Consider the following 26,698-nt stretch of genomic DNA (forward strand, 5'->3'; position numbering starts at 1 on the left):
GCTGATGTTGGTTAATGCCTTCCTTCTACTGCAAGGCTGTTCTACACTTCCAGTACCTTTTCTGTGGAGAAAAATGTTCTGCTATGCCTAATTTTACCCCCATGATCTCTTGTTCTAGAATTTTTTTTCCTTTAGAAAACATTTTGCCTTTTGTGCATGATTTATACCTTTCAATTATTTGAATATCTCTAATATATGCCCCTACTCTTCTCTCCTTTGGGATAGATACAGAGGTTCTTAAGGGTTATCTGGGCCGTAGGTGCGGCTTCTGCACCACTGTAGTAACTCCTCCTTCAGTTTTGCTTGTGCAGCAGTGGAAAATTTCAGGCACCTGTTAAATGAAAGTTTCACTCCTAGCAATTCAAGAAATGAACGCTGTAAAGGTGGAGAAGAATCCACTGTTGCAAACCTGTACAGCCCTAGCCAGATCACAGGGAGAAAGAGCTGCTATGGTCTATTTTTCCCCCAGCCAGGCTATAGGGAGGAGGATTTGCTATTGCAACTTGGTGTGACCCTAATTGGGTTGCAGGGAGTAGGACCTGTTACTTTGGTTGAACATAGATTAAAGCAGAATGGTGGCGAGAACAAGTGACCACTGCCGTTTGTTGCAACCCCAGTTTGGCTGGGACGGGGAGGACAGACCACTGGGAGCACTGAGAGGAGAGGATCACCTTGCTGCTGGCTGAAAGGAATCAGGCAGTTTTGCTTGGGAAACTTTTTTTTTTTTTTTTTTTTTTTAAAGCATTGGGGAAAAGTAAACTATTGGGTTATATTATTTAGTGTGTTTGTGCTTTTAATATTCAGGCAGCTAATAAACAGAAGTTAGTGTGTTTGTATTTCCTAACCCACCCACCCCTAGGTCATCCTTTAATTTAAAGGCAGGTGGCACTTTCACACTATTAAAAAAAAAAAAATACCAGCCTTTGAGCTTCACAAATTCCCGACATCTTGAGAGTTTGATCATTCCCCTGTAGGCCATTACTAGACATATAGTGAATTCACTAATACATTTAAAGGACACTAATTAGACACATTCCTACTCCCATAGCAGTCTAAAACTTAACTACGAACTGAACAAATTTGAGATGAACGCAGCAGTCCAGCAGCAAGAGGGGGGCCCTGCCACGAGTGTCACATGTGTGATTTCTTTTACCTGCCGGTGAGAAGCTGTACATGTGCATGCGATGCAAAGAGCTCCTGGCTCTCAGAGAAAGTACCTGCTGTCTGGTGCCACAAATGCATTTGAAGTGGGCCTGTCCACCAGAAGAGCACTTCCCAGCAGGGTCAGGAGCCGCTGAAGGAAAGAGGAGAAACCTGGAGTTACCACCAGTAAGGACCCAATGCTGCTGGAGTTGGGGGGAGAAGGGAGATTTCTTGGCAGGGTGGGGGAAGGGAATGGATGAGAGAGAGAGATTGGGGGGATGCTGCCGAGTGGGTGGGTAAGAGAATCTGCTTAATATTTTATTGTCCTGGCTTCTGTCCATCGAAATAAACTCAGAAATATATCCAGAAAAATGAGTCTTTTTTTTTTTTTTTCCCCCAGCTGATTGGTATTGGGGGGGCCATGCCAGTCCCACCTCTTCAGCTGTCGGCGTCTCCTCTATTTCAGGGCATGGGGGAGCCTCGCCAGCCCCACTGTTCCTCTCCCTGACTCCGCCTCTCTTGATTCTGGCTTTTAACTTGTGTGGGTAACTTTCATTTGCCAGGTACATTACCCACGTAAATTCCTGTACACGTGTGGATGAAAAGTTACCCATCATTTGATGCATAAGGCCTGTCTTCAGTACTTTACACGTCCAGACATTATGCACTGTAATCAGCAAATCTTGTCCAGGCCAGTATTTTTTTCAAAATCCTGAGATTTCTTAAAAAAACAAAACATTCTACATATACATTAATCATCCATTGTCTCTACAGTGGATCCTTTATTAATAATTGTGCTCAAATTTAAAGAAATTAGAGGTTAAAACTATCTGCTAGGACTAAGAGAAAACATAGATGGAGTTCTTGAGATCTTTCATCCAGGGTCTGTAGAAATTTTTTTTTTTTAAAAACCTTATGTTCAGAATACAATAATCTTAATCATTCTAGGTAGTTCCCCTTTATATAACTCTACTTGAAGAGGTGGTGGTGGTCATTATTTTTGACACCTTTGATGAAGAATCTTCTCCAAGAGTTCCTGTACTTATGCCCAACCAAGAAAATATGTTGGGATGAATGGTATTTGATCCTCTGTGTACTCTATTTCCCAGTTCTAATAAAGCTTTATTTTGGACTGACCTCTTCTCCCCCCCCCCCCCCCCCCCCCCCCCCCCCATATTTGTGTATATGTGTGTGTTCATGACCCAGCCCGTCTGTTAGAAATATGATCATCACAAGTAGTGAGAGTATACAAAGCTATTAAAGCAACCAAACTGCATAATATCTGCTAAGATTACCAGCTTCTGTGATCAAGTGAATATAGTATCATAAAAAGTTGCAGCTAGTCAAACTGAATTCCTCTCCCCGGGAACAAGGAAAGTAACAGTGCGCAAATGTAATCATATATCAAGACTAATTGTTTTTGTCCCAACAAGTACATTAAGGTTTTTTTTTTTCTTAGCATTTTAAAAATTGAAAGTGTCTGAAGCATCCAGAATGGCCCAACTGAAGATGTAGAAACCCTTACCAAAGCAGCAAAAACCCAGTGACTGTAGGGCACTGACAGCCAGTACAATTTCTTCAGATAGGAAAACTCAAGGCTTCCGATGAGAGCCAGATGTCACATTATAGTGTCAGACAACCTAGGACAGCCCAACACTGGCAGTGATTCGGCATATTGCGTGCCTGTAAAGGGGGTGAACGTTTTGAAGAAACTGTAATGAAACAAAACATTCACAAGTAGATAAACCTTTTTTTGAAAGTCATGAATTTATTTTTTTTTTTTAAGCAAACAGAAAAACTTTCACTGTACCAATGAGCTATAGTCTGCTTCTTCTGCACGCTTGTAAAACACATCCATTTTATGGAGACAATTGGGAGGCAACATGGCTAATCACAAATCTCCGGCACCTCAAACTCCAACCCAGTTGGACAATGTCCAGTCAGTCAAAACCCCTTTAGGACTGATTAGGGGGAGGTGGGCTTCCTTGGATCGTACCACATATTTTGTGTTTGTGTTTACAGTGAGCACTTTATTTTGGGTTCCCTCTTGTTCTAAATGTGAGCCAGGGTTTGATTCCCTGGTTGACTCTTCGTGCTACGGATTGGAATAAAGGAGGCTTTGATTTTTAAGGCATACATAATGGTAAAGTTTATACTCACCATATAGCATAAATATTAGTGTTTCATCTTCACCTTTTGTGCATTTAAGGATGAAAATGTGTGCATTTTTCTGTTTATACTTGAGTAGAAAGAGAAATTGAACTAATATTTTAACTTTTTTTTTTTTTTTTTTTTTTTTTTAGCAGGCAGGGCAGCACCTTTCTCTTCCTTATTGTCTTCCAACTCTAGCAGAACTGGCCTCAACTGGTGCTGTTCTCTATTATTTTTTTTCTTTATTTCAGTTTGTTTCGTCTTCCCTGTTAGCTAAAGATTGATTACAGTTTTAACTCAATTGGACCCACCAGAACACAATAGTTGTTAAATACAGGGCATGATAAACTTACATTCACAGTTGGTTAGGGCAGACATTATATAAAATATAAAAAGACCTTTTAGTTAAACAGTGCCGTAATGCTGGTGGGCGTGAAGATTGCTTGATAACTTGCCTGCCTGGTGCAAAAGTAGTGGACCTCGGGCCACCTAGACAAGATTTCAGAAGGTGCTCGGGCAGAGCCCATGGTCGTGGTACATGTAGGTACCAATGACAGGAAGGTGCAGGCTACATGAAGGTTCTTGGGTAGAAAACTGAAATCCAAACCCTCCAGGGTTGCATTTTCTGAAATACTTCCCGTTTCTGTGCACAGGACCCCGTTTTGTCACCGAAATGTCCCTAGGTACTGTTTCATGAGGGGATAGGTTAGTTAAATGGTTTCTTTACCTTTTAATCGTTGTTTGCATTTTATGCTGATTGTGGTAAATGATTTGTTATTAGCGATGGAGGGTTCTTTCATGAGGAACTCAATTTCTGTAGTGATGGAAAGGCCTCCCCATTTGTAAGAGAGGGTTGGGGCTGGGAGAGTATTGACGTCCTAATATCCCTGAAGAAGGTGTTTGGTTATGTGATAAACGGAAGAATATGAGACTTCGGCTAGGCTATGTAAAATCCAGATCTATTTGACATAAGATTGAGTATTTGTCCAATATAATTGATCACTGTCAACTTGATTTATATATTTTTTTAAACATTATTAATTTTCAATGAGATACAGAGAAAAAGATGAAGATGTTTTATTACCAACAAGTGTTATACAAAAATTAGCTTTCCCATCAAGCTTAAACCATTAGACCCTTATAGATAGACAAATGAATAATTACAAAATTATTCCCATACAAAAAAAATATATGGACACCCCCAAAATACTAGTACTACTATAATTTATTTATTTATTTATTTATTGTTTTTTTATATACCGATCTTCTTGCTTTGGATACAAATCAAACCGGTTTACAGTGAAGCAATAAAACTTGCTTGAGAGCATTACATAGAACCTGGAACGTATAAAGAAAAAAAACACTTTAAGTCACATGGTATTGAAGTTAACATCTTGTACTAGTTGCCTTGCAAAAAGCCAATAAAGTTAACAAGCAGTTGAATGCATTGAATAATTTTGGGCTAGAATGCAGGGGGAGGATAGGAAAAACAAAGGATCAGGATTGAAAGGTGGATTTAGGTGCAGGTTTGAGGGCGGATAGATAACATACAAACAAAATCATAGTTGCCAAGGGAAGTCATTATGAGCAATAGCGAGAGTGTATTGCTAGCAAGCAGGATCAGGGAAACGCTAGGCTGAATAGCCAAGTTTTCAGTTTTTTCTTGAAGGAAAGCGGGCAGGGGTCTTGTCTGAGGTCTGGTGGGAGGGTGTTCAATGGGTAGGGCCTGCAGTGGATAGTGCCCCATTTCTTAGCGAGGTTTTGGCTTGAGGGACCAGAAGGGTGCCTTGGTATGCTTTTCTAATCGGTCTCGTGGAGTTGTTGGTGCGCAGCTGAAAGGTGAGATCAATTGGGGCTAGGTTGTGTAAGGTTTCGTGCATGATGGTCAGAACTTTGTAGAGGACTCTGTATTTGATCGGGAGCCAGTGGAGGTTGTAGAGGATGGGCGTGATGTGGTCTCTCTTATTATTTAGTCAGGATCCTGGCCGCTGAGTTCTGTAGCTGGAAGACTGAGCAGCAAAGAGTTACAATAATCAACTTTGGTAAGGATGATTGATTGTAGAACAAGGCGGAAATTGTGTGAGTGCAGAAGGGGTTTTAGTTTTTTAAGAACTTGTAATTTGAAAAAGCACTCTTTAGTCGTGTTATTTACAAATCTTTTGAGGTTCAGCTGATTGTCCAGGAGCACGCCTAGATCTCTTAAGTAGGACGTGTTTTTGAGGTTGTCCAGAATAGTTGAAGTGGGGTTGGGGGGAGAGTTGAAATCTTCTTGTGGTTGACCAGTTATAAGGGAGGCTTTCTCTAGAAATGAGGTTGTCTTCCTGGGAGATAATGAGGTATTCAGTCTTGTCTTTGTTGATGACTAAGTTGAGTGAGGAGTGAGCTGATTTCCTGAAAGCAAGACTCCCAGAAGATTAAAGATTTTTGTAGGGACTCCTTAATCGGGATGAGAATTTGTACGTCATCCGCGTATACGAGATGTTTGATTTTCAGCTTAGAAAGGAGGAAGCAGAGAGGTAGAAGATAAATGTTGAAAAGGGTTGGTGACAGGGAAGAACCTTGAGGTTAGAGCTGATTGGCTGTGATTCTTTGTTGTTGATTTTTACCTTGAATGATCTGTTGCTGAGAAATGAACGGAACCAGTCGAGGGCAGTGCCTGAAATACCGATGTCAGCTAGTCGGTCTAGAAGGATTGAGTGGTTGACCGTATCAAAGGCCGCAGAGAGGTCGAGGAGAATGAGTAGGTGAGGTTGTCTTTTTTCCGAGCTCAAGAAGATGGAGTCCATGAGAGATATCAGAAGGGATTCTGTGTTTAGGGATTTACTATAATGCAGAAGACCAGTGGTGAGCAAATCTTTTGAGCCATGGTCCTCCTTACATTCATGCAATTGGTTAGGGACCCTCAAGATAGGTAAATGTGTGTACGACTCAATCTTCTTTTCATTTCTCAATGCAGGGAGTTAGCTAGTTTTTCTTGCATTTCTTATTAGATTTAATAAGATTGTGAATGATTAATAAACAATTTTATTTTTCTGCTTTTTTTTGCATAGTGTTTCCCTTTCCTTATATTGTATGTACGATTTTCTAGGAACACTTAAATATATAAACTGCCTAGCATATATTTTCTTACCATCTCTCTCTCTCTCTAGCTATATCTATCTACACACACACACTTGGTGCCGGTCTATCCCTCGTTGGCCCTGGTTCGTTCCTCTCTGATGTCTTGCTCTTAGACTTTTTCCTATTTCCCATTCCCTTCCTCGTTCAAGTTCTCCTTCCTAGTCTGTGTTGCTGTATCTTCCCTCTGGCTTGATTCAGCCTGCCTTGACATCACATTGGACTTCACCTTGCCTTCAGTGTGCCTTGACCTCAAATCGGATCTCATCTTTGCTTTGTTCTCAGCCTGCCCTGCCCCTCTGCCTGGCCACTGATCTAGCCTACTGCTCCCCATCTTCGTACCTGGCTAAAAAAGTCCTGCTGGCTGCCAGAATCTGCAGGCACTACCCCAGGGAGGAGGTGGCTGGCTAGTTCTGTGCTGCATCAGCCCCCACCTGTTAAGTTTGCTTGCACAACATAGGCTTTAACAGTGGCTCAAGGGCTTACTATTACTTGACACCATTTTATGGAAAGCATTACCAGTGGCACTGAAGATGGAAGAGGACACAGAGTTTTAGAAAACAGTTGAAAGCTTTAATGATTTAAAGTTGGAATTAATGTTTGCGGAAGTTTTACCTTAATTTATGTAAGCTTGTACTGTTATGTATCTTAATTATGAATGCAATCTGGATTGGAATCAATGCCGGACAAATATGGAAGTAGTGGTATATAAGCTTTTTTTTTTTAAATAGAAGCAAGTTGGGCTCCAGAGTCTGAATTCATGGATGAGATGATGGTGCAGGGAAGAGGCTTTTACATTTGTTAGGAACTAGGGGAGCTATTTGAAATTTTAAAAAGCTAATAAATTTGACAATAATAATAATGGGAGATTTCAATTACTCTGGTATTTACTGGGTCAGTGTTTCATCAGGACATGCTAGAGAGGTTATGCTTCTAGATGCCATAAATGACTGCTTCATAGAGCAGCAGGTTCTAGAACCAACAAGAGGAGAACCTACTTTAGATCTAGTCCTCAGTGGAATGCCCAGCCTAGTATGAGGTTTGCTATGGTGGGGCCGTTAAGCAATAGCGATCATAATGCAATCAAATTTGACAATCGCTGGAGGGAGGACATTAAGTAAAACTACTCAATAGCATATATCCTTAAAAAGGGAAACTGTTAGAATGAGGAAATATTAGAAAAAACTAAAAGTGGTTGCAAGGGTTAAAAGTTTACATGAGACGTGGACATTGTTTAAAAATCAAAAATACCTCTTTTTTTCTAAACATGTTTAGAAAAAAAGAGGTATTTTTGGTCTCTCTTTTGTGATGGCATCTTATTGACTGAAACCTCGAAAGAAATTAGAGAAGTTTTTCCACCTGTCATTGTTTAAAAATACCATTTTAGAGACCCAGATAAAATTCCATTAATTAAAAAAGATGAAAGGAAGACCAGTCAACTGCTAATGTGGTTTAATGGTGAGGCAAAGAAGGCAGTTAAAGCTAAAATGGCATTGTTAAAAAAAAAAAAAAAAAAGGAAAGTAGACCCAAATGAAAATAGGCAAGAGCATAAATACTACCAAGTTAGATGTAAAATATTAGTAAGACAAGCAGGTGAGACTGTGAGAAAAGGCTTGCCAGTGAGGCAAAAAATCCTAATAAAAATTTGAAGCAGAAAGCCAGTGAGGGTGTCAGTTGTGTTCTAGATGACAGAGGGGCAAAAGGGGTGCCCAGGTAGGACAAAGAAATAGCAGAAACACTGGATACATTCTTTGCTGTGGCCTTTATGAAGGAGGATGTTGGAAACGTTCTTGCATCTGAAACATTCTTTAATGATGGAGATTCGGAGCAGCTAAAACAAATCTGTGACAGTGGAGGATGTAATGGATCAGATTGACAAATTAGAGAATGATCACCAGGACCAGATGGCATTCACCCCAGAGTTCTAATAGAATTAAAACATGAAATTACTAATCTGTTACTAGTAATCTGTAACCTATCATTTAAAACAGCCACAATTTCTGAAGACTGGAAGGTGGCCAGTGTGATCCCCATTTTTAAAAAGGGCTCTAGGGGATAAGGGAAGCTGGACCAGTGAGCCAGGCATCTTTGCCTGGCAAAATGTTAGAAGCCATTTCTTAAAAACAAAATCACTGGCCATATAGATAGACATGATTTAATGTTGAAGAGTCAACATGGTTTTAATGAGGGGAAGTTTTGTTATTTGAAGTTATAAATAAACATGTAGATAAAGATGAGCCGATATTTGGATTTTCAGAAGGAATTTGATAAACTTACCCATGAGCGACTCGGGGAAATTACAAAGTCATGGGTTAGCAGGCAGTGGTAACTGGTTAAAAGGCTGTAAACAGACGGTATGACTGAATGTTCAGTTTTCTAAATAGAGAGAGGTTGTTATTGGAGTACCACAGGGATCGGTACTGGGACCTGTGCTGTCTATCATATTCATAAATGATCTGGAAAGGGGGCATTGCAGCAGAGATGATATGGAATGGTTACCTTTGGTCCTGAGCCTGGAATTTTGCTATTTCCATGTTTCTTCCCTCTGCACACATCACAGTGCTGAAACATATGCCCTTATCACAGTTGTGCCTGTGGCATGCAGCCACCAGAGCCCTACCAAAGCTGCACCAAAGGGGTGTGCCCCTAGGTTGGAGTACTAGAAGTGATTTTGATTAACTTTTGGGCCATATATGGGGAAGAAAAGGAAAGGATTGGTTAGGTCTTTCCCATCTGGACCTACTTTCCATCCTACTATGACCCAATCAACCTTACAAGACTTTATTTCCAAGAAAGATACCATTGCAGGGTTACAAGAGCTTGACATTTTTAATGCCACCTCAACTGATCTCACTTAGCCCGCTTCTTGTACACCACCAGCAGTGGAGGTTGAGTTACTGGGTCCGTTTGTGGGTATTAGATCTTCCAAAGTTTTATTAGACTCGTGTCCCAATTTTGAGAAGTCTTTGGTGTTGGCAGGATCTCTAGAGTGCACCCTTCATAGTGCCTCAGGCTCAGCTATTGATCTCCCCTCTAAACTTCCATTAACTACATTAGAGATGTTATGGCCAGCTAGAGATGTGCTTGGAATTATTTTGTCTAACTGTGGGAATCTAAACTAAGTATTAAAAAAAACCAAAAAAACATATAGGGCAAAAATCCAAAACAATATAATAAATTCCAAACAGGATAGACCAGCATTAACTTTATCATATTTTTATAATTTACTTTTAAATAGCAGTTTATTTTATTTATGTATTGGTTTTATATACCGTCGTTTGGGGGAACCATCACAACAGTTTACATGAATAAATACCAAAGTGATGGGGGGAATGGAACAGCTTACATGAATGGAACAGTTTACATGAATAAATACCAAAGTGATGGGGGGAATGGAACAGCTCCCCTATGGGGAAGGACTAGGGAGGTTGGGACTTTTCAGAGAGGAGACGGCTGAGGGGGGGATATGATGGGTGTTTGGAATCATGGGAGGTCTAGAACGGGTGGATGTGAATCTGTTATTTGCTCTTTCGGATAGTGGAGAGACTGGGGGGCACTCCGTGGGGTTGGCATGTGGCACATTTGGAACTAATCGGAGAGAGTTCTTTTTTACTCGACGCACGGTTGAACTCTGGAGTTTGTTGCCAGAGGATGTGGTTGGTGCAGTTAGTGTAGCTGTGTTTATATATATATATATATATATATATATATATATATATATATATATATATATATATATATAAAAGGATTGGATGTGTTCTTGGAGAAGTCCATTGCCTGCTTTTGAGTTGTCTTGGAAAATAGCCACTAGCAACAGTGGCATGGAATGGACTTGGTTTTTGGGTGCTTGCCAGGTTCTTGTGGCCTGGATTGGCCACTGTTGGAGGCGGGATGCTGGGCTTGATGGACCCTTGGTCTGACCCAGTATGGCATGTTCTTAAAAGGTACAATTAAATTAAGATTGATAATAGATATGACCTAGTGTTAAGACATATAATAAAACTAGTAGAAAATCAAGCTTAAGTAAAATATGTAATCAAAATAGAATAAAAATACAATGTACTTTATTTTATCTTTTTTTTTTTTAAACATTTTAGGGTAATATTCTAAATATACCTAGTTAGTGAGCGAAAAGCAAGAATAAGAGAGGATTGCTAGATCTTAGATTGATCTTGGTAGGCTTTGATGGACAGCCAAGTTATACCATTTTTATTACAAACACGTTTTATGTTTGGAAAAAAAATCAATAATTTATCCTTTTAAATAATACTAAAAGAAGGGGAGCCTCCATGAAACTAACAACCAGCAGGTTTAAAACAGATCATAACAAGTACTTTTTCACTCCGTGCACTTTCAAGCTGTGGAAGTGTTGTCAGAGGATGTGATCAAACCGACTAGCATAGTGGGGGCTTAAAAGAGTCTATAAAACATTATTAGCCAGGTAGACTAAAGAAAGCTATTGCTATCCCTGGGAGTGAATAAAAGGAATTAGATCTCCTTTATATGGGATCTGTCAGATACTTGCAATATGGATTGGCCACTCTCAAAAGATGCTGGGCTCAATGGACCTTGGTTTGATCCAGAACAGCAATTCTTCTGTTCTTAATAATGCAGTCTGTGGGTGAAACTATCAGATAACTGCATAATTTTTCAGAGCATAAAATAAACCACCTCACAATAAATCTGTAGAAAGGTTCTGGAATGAGGTATTTGTCTTATGGTCAGGCTAAGAAAAGAACACTCACTGTCTTATGAGAAACAATGAGAAGATATATTTTTCTATATAATATAAGTATAGAACAGGTGCTTATGAGAACACGCGAGACAGACAAAACAAAAAATATATACAATATATCAGCACAATAAGCAAGAGTAAATTCCCCAACTAATAGGGTATAATTATATACAAAAACTGTCCCCTTTCCTGGGAAAGTGACTCTGGCCCTCCACAATGGTGAGTCAGCTGAGCAAGTTTTCCATTGGAGACAGGTCGGTGCTGGAGATCCCTCTCATGGTGAGATTTGTTGAGCTATCTGTTCAGTATTAGCTCTTAGCAGGAGATCTGATAAAGGTGGGGTGTGGTGGGGTTAAATGCCCTTGGGAATAGGCTATGCGATGTTCAGATTCCTTTGTGTAGCTTTCCTGAAATATTAACTAACTACTGCTAAGAAAAACTTACTGTGTATGTTCTCTAAGATGGTGCACTTTTGTCTTTGTTCACTGCTGCTAATTGCCAAATTGTGAAACACCCCAAAATAATAACCGGAAATCAGCACATGTATCAGGTAATAAGTAATCACTACTGTTAAAAGAATGTGCGTCCCAAACACTAAAGTGTGTCCATTTAGGCCTGGGCAATTGCCAGATGTTTCAGTGCTTAGGTTTTGCGAAAACAACTTGTGCTATATTTTTGACTGATAAAGGCAATTAAGTGTTAAGATTTAACTCTTAATATGCTAGCTGGCTTTAAGCAAATAATGGTCTTATGCTTTTAATTAAGTGCTCAGTATCTGACTGCTTCGTGACCTTGAAGCTTGCACGCTTCCAGTTAGAGAAGGGGAGAGCCGTGCAGCAAAGGGAGGAGTGGGGGAAGTTGTGGGCTGTGTTTAGGCAGTAGCAAAAGGGAGTGAGGGAACTACCCAACATTTTAACAAACCTATAATATCTATACTTATCTTTTCTTTGCAAAAAATAAGCAGTACTCTTCAAAAGGAAACTCCTATATCTTGAAAATATTCAAAGTAATACAGTAAAAGTTGTCCCCCAACATGGACCCCATATTTTGCCACAAAGGCTGTCGAGAGGGACGGCGAACTGGGATTCATATGCTTTTGAGACATTGACAGTATTTTTCTCTTATAAAGGACAAAATTAGACAACTACTACAAAATCATTATCTATTAACATTAGTCTGCTTAAACAACAGATTGTATCCAGTAACTAATTTTACCATCATCCAAAATAACTGTCCTTTTAAAGCCATCAAAGTTTATTCCTCCATTTTTAACGCCTTTTGCATCTAGGCCAGGCATTGCAGCAATAAATCTCTGGGTTTCCTTCCTGACGCTGGCACACATGCACCCTGTAGCCAGGCAATTATCGCTGTTGCATGTTAGCCAGGCTGCAGAGCAGAGCATATTGGAGCAGCGGTGGCAGGGATCTGGTACAGAAACAGCCACCCAACCTGAAAAGTGCTGCAAAAGTGGCCACTGGGGCTTTTACATGGAGCAGTGGTAGAGGCAAGAGCAGATGCCAAGCTGTAGAAGGACAGAATTGGAAGAAACGGGTTGGAGGGGAAGAGAAGAGCGAAGCCTGAAAAGAAAACTATGTTAGAAAGCTGTAAAGAATTTTCCTTCTGATTTCTAAGAATTTTTGGCTCATGCCTGTTTTCTGATTAAAAATAAATAAATACAATAAAAATCCATCCTTGCCAAAGTGGAATCTTTTTTTTGTTGGCAGCATTTTCCGATATGTAGAAAACAGAAGATGTAGCAACTCGCCTTAACGATGAAAATTCAAATTTAAGTCCAACTTTATTAAAGACAATAAGATTACTTGCTGAAATAATCCAGAAGGGTTTTATTAGAACATCCATCAAAGGCAAAATTACATAAGCAGTGTAGCACAAGTCAATCCCCTGACATGTACATGCTGCCTTGTGAGGGATAGGGCACTAACAGCAGGAAATACATAAGGTTACAAAGTTCTAAATCAAAGTTACAAATAATAATTTTATACATAAACCAATGCAAACTAAAGCAAACCTACTTGCATTTGTCAGAGGAGAAACATAAAAAAACAGTTTATGTACAGTGTATTCTGAATCTGGGACTCTTTTTTTTTTTTTTTTTTTTTGTTCCTTATGACCTTTTAATATCAGGGTCCATTTACATCAGTTTCTTTGACTCTTAACTTGAAATTATTTTTTTCACAGCACACTTCCTCTACCAAGACAGCTGTTGCTAGCCACCAGTCATGATGGATTCCCCCGGGACCAGTTGACCCCCTCATCCATGCATTTGAGAGGTTGATTCTGCATAATTGAGATGCCTTAAGAGTCCTCACTGTATCGTAAATTCTATAATATTTCCCAGGAAGAATTTTCAGCCATTTGTACTCTCTCGAAATAATCATATTATCAAACTGACTGATAAAGGTGGGGGACTAGTTCTTTTGGATTGTCCACCAACAGTTGCTCAATACCAACTTTTATAAAACTCTCGATGGAGATCCAACCCCTCATCTGATGAATGAGATTATTCAATTAATACTTTCTGGTGTTGATGCTGGCTTTCCTACTTCTAAGGAATCTGATTTCTTGATTGAAAGGTCCCCTAAGATGCCTATTGTTTATATCTTACCTAAAATACATAAGGATTTACCGCACCCTCCAGGCCATCCTATTATGGCGAGCATTTGGGTCGAGTTATTATCTAAATTCGTGGACCACTTTCTATGTCCTTTTTGTTCCCTTGATACCCACCTATGTACAAGATTCCAGGCACCTCATCACTATCTTAAACACTGTACAAATACATAATGATTGCATTCTTTTTGCTGCTTTAGATATAGAATCGCTCTATTCTAACATTCCCCAAAAAAGTACAATCGCCATTGTTGAGGAATTTTTGAACAGTGAACAATGCCCGTATCCCTACCAATTTCCTGATTCAACTCACCAGACTCCCCCCTAACTCAGCACTTTTTCATGTTTGATAATAAATACTACCAACAAACTTAGGGCACTGCTATGGGAGCCACTATGGCCCCCGACCTAACCTGTCTATATGTTTCAGATTTTGAATCTATAAACAGTTATATGGGTCGCCCTCTCAGCCATTGATTTTGAAATGGTTAAGGTATATTGACAATGTTCTGATTATCTGGCAGGGTACCGAGATTCCGTTTTTTTCTGTTCCTAGATTGGATGAACATGTGCGACACCAGTCTACGGTTTTCATATTTTTTGCATGAATCTCAAGTTTCTTTCCTAGATGTATTAATCACCATATAGAATGGTTGCCTTATTACCTCCATTTATTGTAAGGAGACAGACAAGAATACTTTGGTAGCATACTGTAGTTACCATGCTCTATTACTCTATAATATCCTTCTAGCCAATTTCTCAGACTGTCATCTGTGTTCTGATCACATTTACTTTAATCACTAATCACACACTACGGCCCATCAGTTCTTAGCCTATGGGTTTTCCCGCCCTGTGGTTAAAAAAGCCTTTAAGCGGGCTTTATATGTCAATTGCAGCTGGCTCTTTTTGTCCTGTAACACTAATGACTTGGAGACATTTAACTGCATTCTCCCTTTTCCCAGCTGTGTGGGCCTAGCATGCAACATAATCAAGCGTCATTGAGGGGGTTTTTTTTTTTTTAATCTCTTCCTCAGTTTTTTCGCTATCTCCCAGATTTGCATGTCTATCTTCTAGTCTCCCCTGAAGTGCTTTCCTCCACAAGTAATATTTCAGTGGGTCATAGATCATGCAATTCATGTTGTGCATGTCCTTTTTCTTTATCCCTTTCGGTTTTCCGGCATCCTATTGAAGGAAAAGAATATAGTTTATCGTTTTCATCCGACTGTTGCACTTCCTTCGTAGTCTACGCTATTCTTTGTCCCTGCCCTAAACTTTATATCGGTAAAACAGTTCGGGCTGTCTGTACCCGTATTTTTGATGAACATTGTAGTTGCCTGCGTCGTCAGTGCATTGAAAGCCCTCCTTGGTTTCGCATTGGGTACAGGCTCATCACAATTTAGACAATCTGCAATTTTTTTTTTTGTTGTGATTGACAGGATTCACCCCTGTGTTCAGGGAGGTGATCTTGCCAATATTCTATTAAAAGGTGAGCTGCGCTGGATTTTTATTCTGCAATCCCTATGTCTGGCCTGAATCAGGAGATAGAATGGACTTTTTTTCCTGATCCCTCCCTTACCACCCCCCACCCCCTTTTGACTTCTCCATGTATGCCCCTTGTTCAGCCTACCAAATTTTGATGTTTGTCTCTGACAGGTCTCTAATTTTGACTGTTTGACTAATTCTTTACCCTTCTTGATTGCTGGTTTGGGTCATGTTATCTTTTTGGTGCTTTTTTGAGCTCTCTAGTTTCTCGGCATCTTAGAGCACCTGTTTCTTTACACTGGACAAAGACTGTTTTGATGTTTCTCATCTGACAGACAAATGCAGAGGTGGGGTTGCTTGAGTTTGCAGCGGTTTGTGTATTTAAAAAAAACCCAAGTTATTTGTGACTTTGTTGATTTACTACTTTGTAACTTTGTGCATTTCCTGCTGTTCGTGCCCTGTCCCTCCTGAGGCAGCATGTATATGTCAGGGAGACTGACTTGTGGCTACATTTGCTTATATAAATTTGCCTTTGATGGATGCTCCAATGAAAACCTTCTGGATTGTTTCAGCAAGTACCCTTGTTGTCTTTGATGAAGTTAACTTTGAAATTTCATAGTTAAGCTGAGTGGAGGCACCTTCTATTCTCTACGTAATATGTGGGGCAGCCTTTTTACCACTTGTTAAGTATTTTCTGATGTGACATCAAACACAATATAATATGTACCATCTGCTTTTCTTATTTGTGTATTGATTTAGTGAGGGTTTATCCAGTACTGCAAAACATTCTTATAATCCTAGGGTTATTTTTATGTCACTCTGCATGCACCATGTTGTGCACTTCTAGATTAACACCTCACATCTATTTTATCAGCTGCACTTCAGTGGCCCGCTTTCCCCTTCTAGAGCCACCACTGTCCGATTATGAAATTAAATTTCTGTCAATGAGTTTTCATGGCTCCATGTGCTCTTGTTCAGGTTGTATATTGATAAAATAATGTATATGATCAAGCTTGGGAACTCACATTGCATACTGGGGTATAATTACGGGGCAAATATTGAACACTATGTTTCTGCTAGCAATTTTATAAATGCAATCAGACAAGAGAAAACCGCATTATCTTACATGTTTTGGCAATTTATGGCTCAAAAAAATGAGTACCTAGGGAGGGGGGAATGTAACAGTATGCCTTGGGGACCTCAAGGGGGCATTTTCAGACTGCTACGTAGGGCTGGGCGTATACTTTGGTCATCATGGGGTCACTAAAAATAACCTCTCTTAATGTGAAAGGATTGAACACCTATAGCAAGCGACAATTGTTTTCCCAGGAAATGTTCCATCTGAAGGCAGACATCATATATTGCCAAGAAACCCATATAAGGAAACGATTTGAGAGGTTATTATCCATTAAAGGGTTCCAGCCAGTGTTTCATGCTGCAGCTTCAGTCCAGCATAAGTATACGGGTGTGGGTATCTTTTTGGCCTGCTCTCTATCGGCTGATGTAGTTTCGGTCGTGCGGGATGTGGAAGGACGGTATATACTGGTAAAAGCTAAACTTAATGATGGGCTGTACACTTTTATGAATCTCTATGCACCCAACACTGACCAGATTTCCTTTTTTTCTAAAATCTCTTCCGTGATTAGTGAATGGGCGGAGGGACATCTTATTATGGGTGGAGATTTCAATAACACCCGCTATCCTTACCTGGATAACTCTCAGGGGGGAGGAGCGGGTGGTAAAGCGGTAAGACGAGTGCTTAAACACCTTATTCAGGATAGAGGGCTAATTGATGTTTGGAGACTACAGAATCCCACTTCCAGGGATTATACATTTTACTCCCATCCGCACCAGACTTATTCTCGGATTGACTATTTTTTAATTGATAAAGATCTCGTGGGATTGGTCAAAGATGTTGGCTTGGGCTCCATCACCTGGTCAGATCATGCCCCCATTTGGCTCACTTTGGTCGCTGGGGGATGTCAAGCGGGCACAAAATTCTGGAGACTAAACGATAGATTACTCGATGATAAAGATTTCGTTGAGAATTTGAAGAAAGAGATTGCTGCATATCTAGATATCAATGATAACGGAGAAGTCTCTCCCGGAGTATTATGGGACAGTCTTAAAGCTTATATAAGGGGTCCGTGTATTGCTAGGGCGGTCTCTGTAAAGAAGAAGAAAGATAGAGAACGCCTGACACTTATGGCGACCATTGCTAAACTAGAGTTGAGTCATAAACGCTCTCCAGAGCCAGGCACGTTGCAGCATTTATTGGCAGCGAGGAGGGCCCTACACACTCTGGAACTAGATGGGATAGCTTATCAGTTGGAGCGTTTGAAACAGCATCATTTTGAATGGGGGAATAAAGCGGGACGATATTTGGCTAGGAAATTGAAAGAGAGGGTTTCTCAATCTCAGATCACCAAAATCAAGGGATCACAAGGGCAATATGTCTACACCCAGAAAGAAATTGGACAAAGCTTTAACCACTTTTATAAAATTTTGTATGACTCCGAGCACCTTTGTACACCGCAGGATATTGAGCATTACCTGCAGGATCTGTCATTGCCTTCCCTCTCCACAGAGTTGAGGGAACAGCTTAATTCAGAACTCCGGGAGGGGGAGGTTTCACTTATTATAAAGGATCTGAAACTTGGAAAAGCACCTGGATTGGACGGTTTTACCGGCAAATTTTATAAGGTGTTTAGCGCTGAGTTGTTGCCCCCATTGGTAGCCATGTACAATGCCTTGAGATCGGATGGTATTTTATCTCAGGAGTCTAACACAGCAGGCATTACAATTTTGGCAAAGCCTGGTAGGGATCACACTTTATGTGGATCCTATAGGCCAATTTCCCTGATCAATATTGATCTCAAAATTCTGGCCAGGGCCTTGGCCCTCCGACTCGGGCGTGTAGCACCTCTTTTGGTGTTGAACGACCAGTCGGGTTTTATACCTAGCAGACTTGCGTCTGATAATGTTCGTAGAGTGGTGGAATTAATGTGGTGGGCACAAACCAAGCATGATCCTGCGGTTATGCTCACGGTGGACGCGGAAAAAGCTTTCGACCGTGTACATTGGCCATTTCTATTCAAAGTACTAGAAGTCATGGGGTTGGGGGACATCTTTATTACCTGGGTAAAGAAATTATACGGGTCCCCGCAAGCTCGTATAAAGATAAATGGGGCATACTCGGATCCCTTTGAAGTAAAGAGGGGCACGCGTCAGGGTTGCCCATTGTCCCCTTTGCTGTTTGCCCTTTCCCTAGAGCCTTTTGCCGAGAAGGTACGAAGGCATCCAGATATTAAGGGCATACAAGTGGGGGAGGTGGATTATAAGATTTCCCTTTTTGCTGATGACCTGCTATTCACTCTCACGAAGCCAGAGTCTTCCCTTAAAGTGTTATTGGAAGAGATGTATAAGTTTGGGAACATGTCAGGATTTAAAATCAATGCTGATAAATCTGAGCTGTTAAATATTTCTATGCCGGAAGCACTGTATAAGGAGGTGGGGGGTGCACTACCGTTTCGTTTCGCAAAAACTTGTGTTAAATACCTGGGGGTGCGATTGGGGACGAATTTGGATGATCTGTATCGTTTAAATTATGATACCCTGATGACTCAAATCCAACAAGATTTAGACAAATGGGACAGAATGGACATCTCTTGGTTTGGGAGAGTGGCAGCTACGAAAATGAATATTTTGCCTAGGTTCTGTTACTTGTTTCAGACGTTGCCGGTAGTGGTCCCAGACGGAGCTATGCGTATTTGGCAAAGGAAACTTTTTCGCTTTATCTGGAAGCGGAAACCGCCGAGGGTTTCCCGTCATATCCTCTACAGAGATAAAGCACGGGGGGGATTGAACATTCCCAATTTGAGTTGGTACTACACTGCGACTGTGCTGGGGGTCGTAGTTAATTGGCACAGTTCGGAGGCGCCGAAGCCCTGGGTCCGCATTGAACAATATATTGCAAGGGCCCCATCTTTAGTAGATAGGATTTGGAGCACAGATGTTAAACAGATGTTTAGTGGCACATTGTCTCCGTTTACCTTAGGTGTGCTTCGATTGTGGGCTAAGTGGCGTAGTCGATTGGCAGGCCCCAAGGGGATCTACTCTCTCACATCCATTCTGTCCCATCCTGGATTTAGTCCTGGGCTGGACACTACATTCGCTAAAAGGTGGAGTCAGCTGAACCTTACAAAAGCAGGACAATTTGTCTCTGGGTTCCACTTGATTCCCTTTACGGAGTTGCAAGTTTCTCATGGGTTATCCCAGGGTGATTGGTATCAATACTTGCAAATTATTCATTTCCTACGAGCCGCAGGAGCACTTACTGACTTAGGCATGGGCAGATCGATTTTTGAATCGCTTTGTGCACAAGCGAGGTCTTTGCAGCGGCCGATATCCCGTTTATATGCGCTTCTCAACAGCGGCCCCAAGCTTAAAGTGTCCTATCAGCGGCAGTGGGAAACGGACCTAGGGGAAGTACTTTCAGATGCGGACTGGGAGCAATGTCATATGATTATGGGCAGGAGTTCTATTTCTGCTACCATTAAAGAGAATGGGTACAAATTGCTCTATAGGTGGTACATGGCTCCTGTCCGGCTGCACAGAATGAACGTCAAGTTTAGTGAACAATGTTGGAGGGCGTGTGGAGAGAAGGGGTCATTTTATCACATGTGGTGGACCTGCCCCAAAATCCAGAAGTTATGGGTGCTAATGACAGAGTTCGCCGCTAAACTTCTGGGGGTTCATATCTCTACGTCTCCTAAAGGTTGCTTACTTAGCTTAATAGATGGGCAGCTACGTGATAAACAACGAATGCTAGTGTTGCATATCTTCATTGCCACTAGGTGTGAAATAGCCTATCAATGGAAGCACACGGATGTCCCCTCCCAAGCGAATGTTTTCACAAGACTTGATAGGGTGTATCATATGGGCTATCTCACAGCAGTGAAGCATGACCGCGTTCGTAAGTTTCATGAGATTTGGGACCCATATTGTACGTGGAAAGGCAAATAGGGTCTGATGTTATCCGGAGCAGCAGATATCATAATAGTGGTCCCGGGGGGGGGGGAATTGGGGGGGCTGGGGGGGGGAATTAAAATTAAAACAAAATTGTTTGCATTTATTGTTCAACATACTGTTATACGGTTTCTTTGCAAGCCAGCTTTAATTATCCATGTTGGGTACTTGAGCGCAGTTTTCCTTTGACATGTACTCCACGGGCTATTTGTGTGCCATAGGTGTGCTCTCTCATATAGTTGTATCAGGATTGTACATTTCATTCTGTACTATGGCGGGACTGCTAGTCAGCTCCTTGTTTGTATTTGGTTGATTTAAATGCATAAATAAAAACTTTCAAAAAAAAAAAATGAGTACCTAGCTCTACAATTGTTCACAGAGAAGAAAAGTCAGAGAGTGGATCATAGACTTTGTTGTGCTTTTTGATATGACAAATCTTTACTCGTCTTGATTTTTCATTCTTGTTTATTTTGGAACAGATACGGAAAGAAGGGAAAGGGAAATACACCATGGAGCAGCTCTGTATACTTGACAATGTAAAAATGAACTTGAGAAGATTCATAACCTACCAAGAAGCTGTGGAGAAAAAGCGGACGTCTTGAAAATTAAATTAAAAAAAACAACCAAAACAAACTGTACATTTAAAATATATTTTCAATTCTTAACTGTTGGAACATCATGTTTTTTAATTATATTTACATTTTGCTTTTTGTTTTGATTTTCCTGTCCATTTTATGTAGCAGCATTTACTAATGTTTTGAGGAGGAATGAGTTTGGGTTGTTGCAATATGAAAGCTGCTCTTGCCATAGAAAGGGGAGGGAGCAATGGTTTAGGCAGACTGGATGGCCCAATTTGGTTGTCATCTGTAGTTATTTACTACACAAACGTTTTTAGGATAGTCTATACGCAATTATGGGAGAAGAATGACAACTTGCTATATACATCCCAGTTCCATGGGACTGAACAGCTGGCATCCACCTATCATCCTTCATTTAATAAGAGGAAGAAAGCACGGTCACGGCTCAGACATGGAGTGTGGCATATCATCAAGTCAGTTTTCAATGGGCCCCGCACATTTTACAGTGGGCCCGGCCCTGCGCATAAACCCCACAACATGCAGAAGTGTAGGCTGAGGGAACAGGGGGGGCCCCGGGGGCGGCCTGTGCCAGCGCCGTTACCTGCTGTCCTGGGGAGGGAGCAGTAAGTAACAAAACAAAAGTGTTAGGTTAGGGGAAGAGGTAGGAAGCATAGCTTATGAGCTGAAAGGGCAAGAAAAGGGGGAGGGACGTTTTGTGTGAATGTAAAATGGGGGTCGGCCTGCAGCAGGATTCAGTTCCGTTATCTTTTTCTAATATCGAGTCATGAAATCTTCATGACTTTCAACTGAATAGTGTATAGATTTATTGTTGCATGCGATCAAGTTGTATAAACACATAGGAGTTTCTGAAATACATTTAATAATGCTTTACAAATTTCATATCCAGATTTTTTTTTTGGTTATAAAGTAGATTCTGCATTGTAAATAAATGAAGCAACTTTTAACTTTCTATTTTAAACATAATTTAATACATTGGGAGGCAAGCCATATTAGAGTTTAAGCAATTGAAGCCCACTGGGGAAGGATATCGTGACTTAGTGTGTGGCCATTTCCTTTTCTAAATAAATATACTGTATTTGGATAATTGATGTGTTAGTTACATGAATATGGGACATCTGGTTCCAATACTATAATTATTAAAGTGAACAATATGCTAAAGAATCGAAAAGTTCAGCTAACGGAGAGACCTTTCTGTTTATCCTACAACATGGATGAGATAGCCGTGATCCATGTTGTAGGATATACAGATAGTTCTTTATATTATGGTTGACCTACTGAACTTTCCTAATCGATTGGATTGACATTGGATCCTTGAAGATAGATTAAGAGATCTGTTCCATCAAGGTGACATTCTTTGGTGTTGGGTAATGTTAGTTAAGCTTCACAAGCTATTTGCCTCTTTTATTTTTTGTTTTCTATGGAGTGGTCATCTTCATGAGATGCAAGCAGCCTCAGTTTGATTTTATATTTTGAGCTACTCTCATTTTATCCTGCAAGATCTACGCCTGTGGGTCAATCAGCATACTATGCCCAGAGGGTTTTTTTGTTGTTGTTTTTAACTCTGCTAACTAAATGAGGGTGCAACGGCACCAGGATGGCTCTTGTGAATTATGAGGCTTCTATTTTTCTGTGGGATTTACTCTTGGATAAAGTAGTGTAAAGTAGTGTGCCGTGTCAGTCCACTTGACATGGCACACTACTATATTCACAGAAATAAAGATTAACAAATAAAAAAAAAAATAATATATAAGGTGATACCTTTTTATTAGACTAACTTAATGCGTTTCTTGACTAGCTTTTTGAGAGCTTTTCTGATCTGAAGAAGAGAGTATTAACTCTCAGAAGCTAGTCAAGAAACGTATTAGGTTAGTCCGGTAAAACTCTTATCGCCTTCTACATTTTCTTTAATCTTGCTTTCTTTGCTTTTGCTGTGAGCAAAACGTGTCCAAAGTAGAGAGATACTTTGCACTGCAGTATTTCTGGAGTACAGGCATGTACAAGGTTATGCAGTTTGTGAAACTCCCTTCAAATTGGAGCTGAACTGTGAAGCAGGCTCACATGAGAGCCTAACCTTGCAGTGCGGACAAGGAGAGTACAGATCTAATTTGAACTCTGATTTCTTGACTTCAACATTGGAAGTGAGCTGAGGATTCTTTTCTTTACATTTTTTTTTATTAACTGTCACTTCAAAAAAGAATAAGGATTTGTAAAAAAAAAAATGCTAATATAATGCAAACATGAATTGATGAATTTCAGCCTAATAAAAAGGAAACTAAACAATATATATATTAGAGATGTGAATTGGAACCGGAATCTGTTCGGATTCTGGTTCCGATTCACATTGTGGTTTTTTTCGTCCGGCCCGATCGCGGTTTTGTTTATCGGCTGTGCCCGAGCCGATAAAAAACCCACCCCGACTCTTTAAAACTAATCCCTTAGCTTCCCCCCCCCCCCAAAAAAAACATTTTACAGGTACCTGGTAGTCCAGTGGGGGTCCTGGGAGTGATCTGCTCTCAGGCTGTCGGCTGCCACTAATAAAAATGGCACCGATGGCCTTTGCCCTTATCATGTGACAGGGTATCCGTGCCATTGGCCGGCCCCTGTCACATGGAGGGAGCACTGGATGACCGGCGCCATCTTTAAAAATGGCACGGGCCATCCAGTGCTCCTACCATGTGACAGGGACCGGCCAATGGCACGGATACCCTGTCACATGGTAAGGGCAAAGGGCCATCGGTGCCATTTTAATTAGTGGCAGCCGACGGCCCAGGGGCGGGAGATCGCTTCCGGGACCCCCACTGGACCACCAGGTACCTGTAAAATGTTTTTTTTTGGGGGGGGGGAAGCTAAGGGATTAGTTTTAAAGGGTCGGGGTGGGTTTAGGGGTTATTTTTGTGTGCCGTTTTTCCCGCCCTCCCCCAAAATGATAAGAGAACCCCTACGAACAATATCGTGGGGTTTTCCTATCGTTTTGGGTGGGCCCCCGATTTCTGACGATTTTGAAAATATCGTATGATATTTTCAATCGGCCGAAGCCTGATTCACATCCCTAATATATATAGACTAAACTATATATATATATATTTATTTATTTGTTTATTTTTATATACCGTTGTTCAATTTTACATATCCCATTGGTTTACATTCCAACAAAAAAATGCAGGAAATCAAGCGTTTCTTTTGTCAATATATTGAACAATAATAAACATGGAAATTGTTAACAAGGGAGATAAAAACATGGGAAAGGTTAACACTAAGGGTTATGTATGTATGTATGTGTGTGTATATCACATCCTCAATATGAAGGGAAGGTCCAGTACCAAGTAAATAAGAAATAAACTGCAGTAAAAAATATATATATATTTTGACATGCTGGATCTCCTTGATTCAACCCTCCCATACATTTTGTATAGGAAAAGTGCTAATTCTGCATACACCCCCCCCCCCCCCCCCCGATCACTCATCAATTTTGAAAAGCAAAAAAGTCTAATGTTCCTCTGTCCCATAAGGATTGACATTCACACAAGGTTTGGAAGAGCTAACGTATATATGTTTTAAAGTTGAGGGTGGAGACACAAACCACATGCATGCCTTATAGAAAAAGTGCCAACTTTGATTCCCCCTTGTATGCCCCCCACTTCCAAGAACACTAACTTTGAAAAGTCTAATTTCCCCCCACCTCCAAGGACTTGTCATCAGAGTTTGGTGGAGCTAGGTCCAGTTGTTCCAAAGCTATAAGGGGACACACAAGTTCAGTATCACTTGATTCACCAACTAAGATTAAAAAGGCCTTTGCCAATAATTTAATAGTGAGAGAATAATTCAGTATTCCAAATATTTTCTAAATACCCCATCCAGGAATTACAAGAGCCAGCAACTTGAGAAGAATTGAAGGTTACAGACTAGATTTGCCTTTCTAAATATCTATAAGTTACTGTAGGTCTGAAAAGACATTTTTTCTAACCTAAATTTTTGATTATGCATTTGCAAGGATAATTAAGGAAAATCTCTCCCACCTTTCAAGGGAAATCACCTCAGAGCACAGCAAAATAATATTTTCCTAAGTTATATAGCCTTACAGACATCTGTGAATGCTTTTCTAAGGCCCAGAAATGTAGCATCTTTATTTCTAAAGAAACATCTAATTGTCATTTCCTTACCTGATTCAAAAGCATATGATGCCAGCAAGGTAGTTTGAACAATTTCATCTTCCTGTAGAGTCTTTAAAAATTGGATAAGTTTTGCCATGCTGGGTCAGAGCAAAGGTTCATCACGTTCAGCATCCTGTTTCCAACGGTGGCCAATCCAGATCACAAGTTTGGCCAGGATTCCTAAGCTAATTCTAGTGTCTTCCTTTCCCTCCCATCCACCCCCTACTCAAATCTTGATTTTTAGGCAAGAAAGACTCTCAGTAAAAATCAATCAGGCTCTTATCTAAAATATACTATTACACCAGCCCTTAGAGTTTAATCATCCCCTTGTAAGTCACTAACAGATTAATTAGTGAGTACACCTATAAATTGAAAGTACGCTAATTCCAACTCCCTTAGAAACCTAAACTAAACTAGGAACACAACAAATTTAAGATGAAGGCAGCAATCCAGCAGCAAGGGGGGGGGGGGGGGGCTTTCCAGTCTTGCATAGAGTGTCACCTGAGTGATTTTTTTTACCCGCCAGTGGGAGATTGTATGTGTGCACCCAGTGCAAAGAGCTCCTGGAGACTAGAGTGGCAGACAGGTACATTGATTAGCCCTTCAGGAACATAGTAGCCGTCCCTAATCCAGTCTGGCGGCCCCGGTGCTATCTTTGATCAGAAAGGTCTCCTGGTTGGAGGGCATCACTCTGGTGTAGCAGGAAGTGATCCTGTAGCAAGGACCTGCTCTCCAGGTGATGCGTTGTCCTCCCTGGCCAACCTAACCCTTCTGCCCATGAGGGAAGGGTTAGGTCGGCCATCATAGCTGGTGATTCGATTATTAGAAATGTAGATAGCTGGGTGGCTGGTGGATATAAGGACTGCCTCGTGCGAAGATGGTGGACCTCATGCGTCACCTAGATAGGATTATAGACTGTGCTGATGAGCTGGCTGTCTTGGTACATGTGGGCACCAACAACATAGGAAAATGTGGGAGGGAGGTTCTGGAAGCCAAATTTAGGCTCTTAGGTAGAAAGCTTAAATCCAGAACCTCCAGGGTAGCATTCTCTGAAATGCTCCCTGTTCCACGCGCAGGTCCCCAGAGGCAGGCAGAGCTCCGGAGTCTCAATGCGTGAATGAGACAGTGCAGGGCAGGAGGGATTCAGTTTTGTAAGGAACTGGGCAATCTTTTGGGGAAAGGGGAGATGTTTCTGAAAGAACGAGTTCCACCTTAACCAGAGTGGAATAAGGCTGCTGGCGCTAACTTTCAAAAAGGAGATAGAGCAGTTTTTAAACTATAACAAGGGGGAAAACTGACAGTCACTCAGCATTGCATGGTTCAGAGGAAAGTATCTGAAGGATACTAATGAAACAGGAGAATGGCTTAATGTTGCCCTACGTTTTCATGTCCCACAGCAAAATTGCATTCTGCAGGCAAGGGACTCCTAACAATCCCGTCCCCTAAATTGGCACACCTCAACTCAGTAAGAGAGAGGGTTTTATCACTGGCAGGACCTGGACTATGGAATGCACTGCCACTTGAATTAAGGCTAGAAGTGAACCCACAGACTTTAAAAAAAAAAAAAAAATTAAAACCATGGCTTTTTCTGCAAGCATTTATGTGAAGAGATCAACATGGATGAGCGCATTGTTAGGCTATTATCATTTTGTTTTTTTAT

General features: G+C 40.8%; 1 protein-coding gene across 4 annotated transcripts in view; it reads left to right on the top strand.

Annotated features, from left to right (window-relative positions):
• Window positions 1-21,968, top strand: part of HEATR3 (HEAT repeat containing 3) — a 94,173-nt gene extending 72,205 nt beyond the window's left edge. For all 4 annotated transcript variants that reach the window (XM_029608510.1, XM_029608509.1, XM_029608508.1 and 1 more), the window contains exon 15: window positions 20,768-21,968. In XM_029608510.1, coding sequence (XP_029464370.1) covers window positions 20,768-20,890 — 123 coding nt within the window. In that variant the 3' untranslated portion in view covers window positions 20,891-21,968. The remainder of the gene's footprint in view (window positions 1-20,767) is intronic.
• The last annotated feature ends 4,730 nt before the right edge of the window (window positions 21,969-26,698 follow it).

Source organism: Rhinatrema bivittatum, chromosome 7 (assembly GCF_901001135.1).
Source record: "Rhinatrema bivittatum chromosome 7, aRhiBiv1.1, whole genome shotgun sequence".
NCBI classification, from domain to species: Eukaryota; Metazoa; Chordata; class Amphibia; order Gymnophiona; family Rhinatrematidae; genus Rhinatrema; species Rhinatrema bivittatum.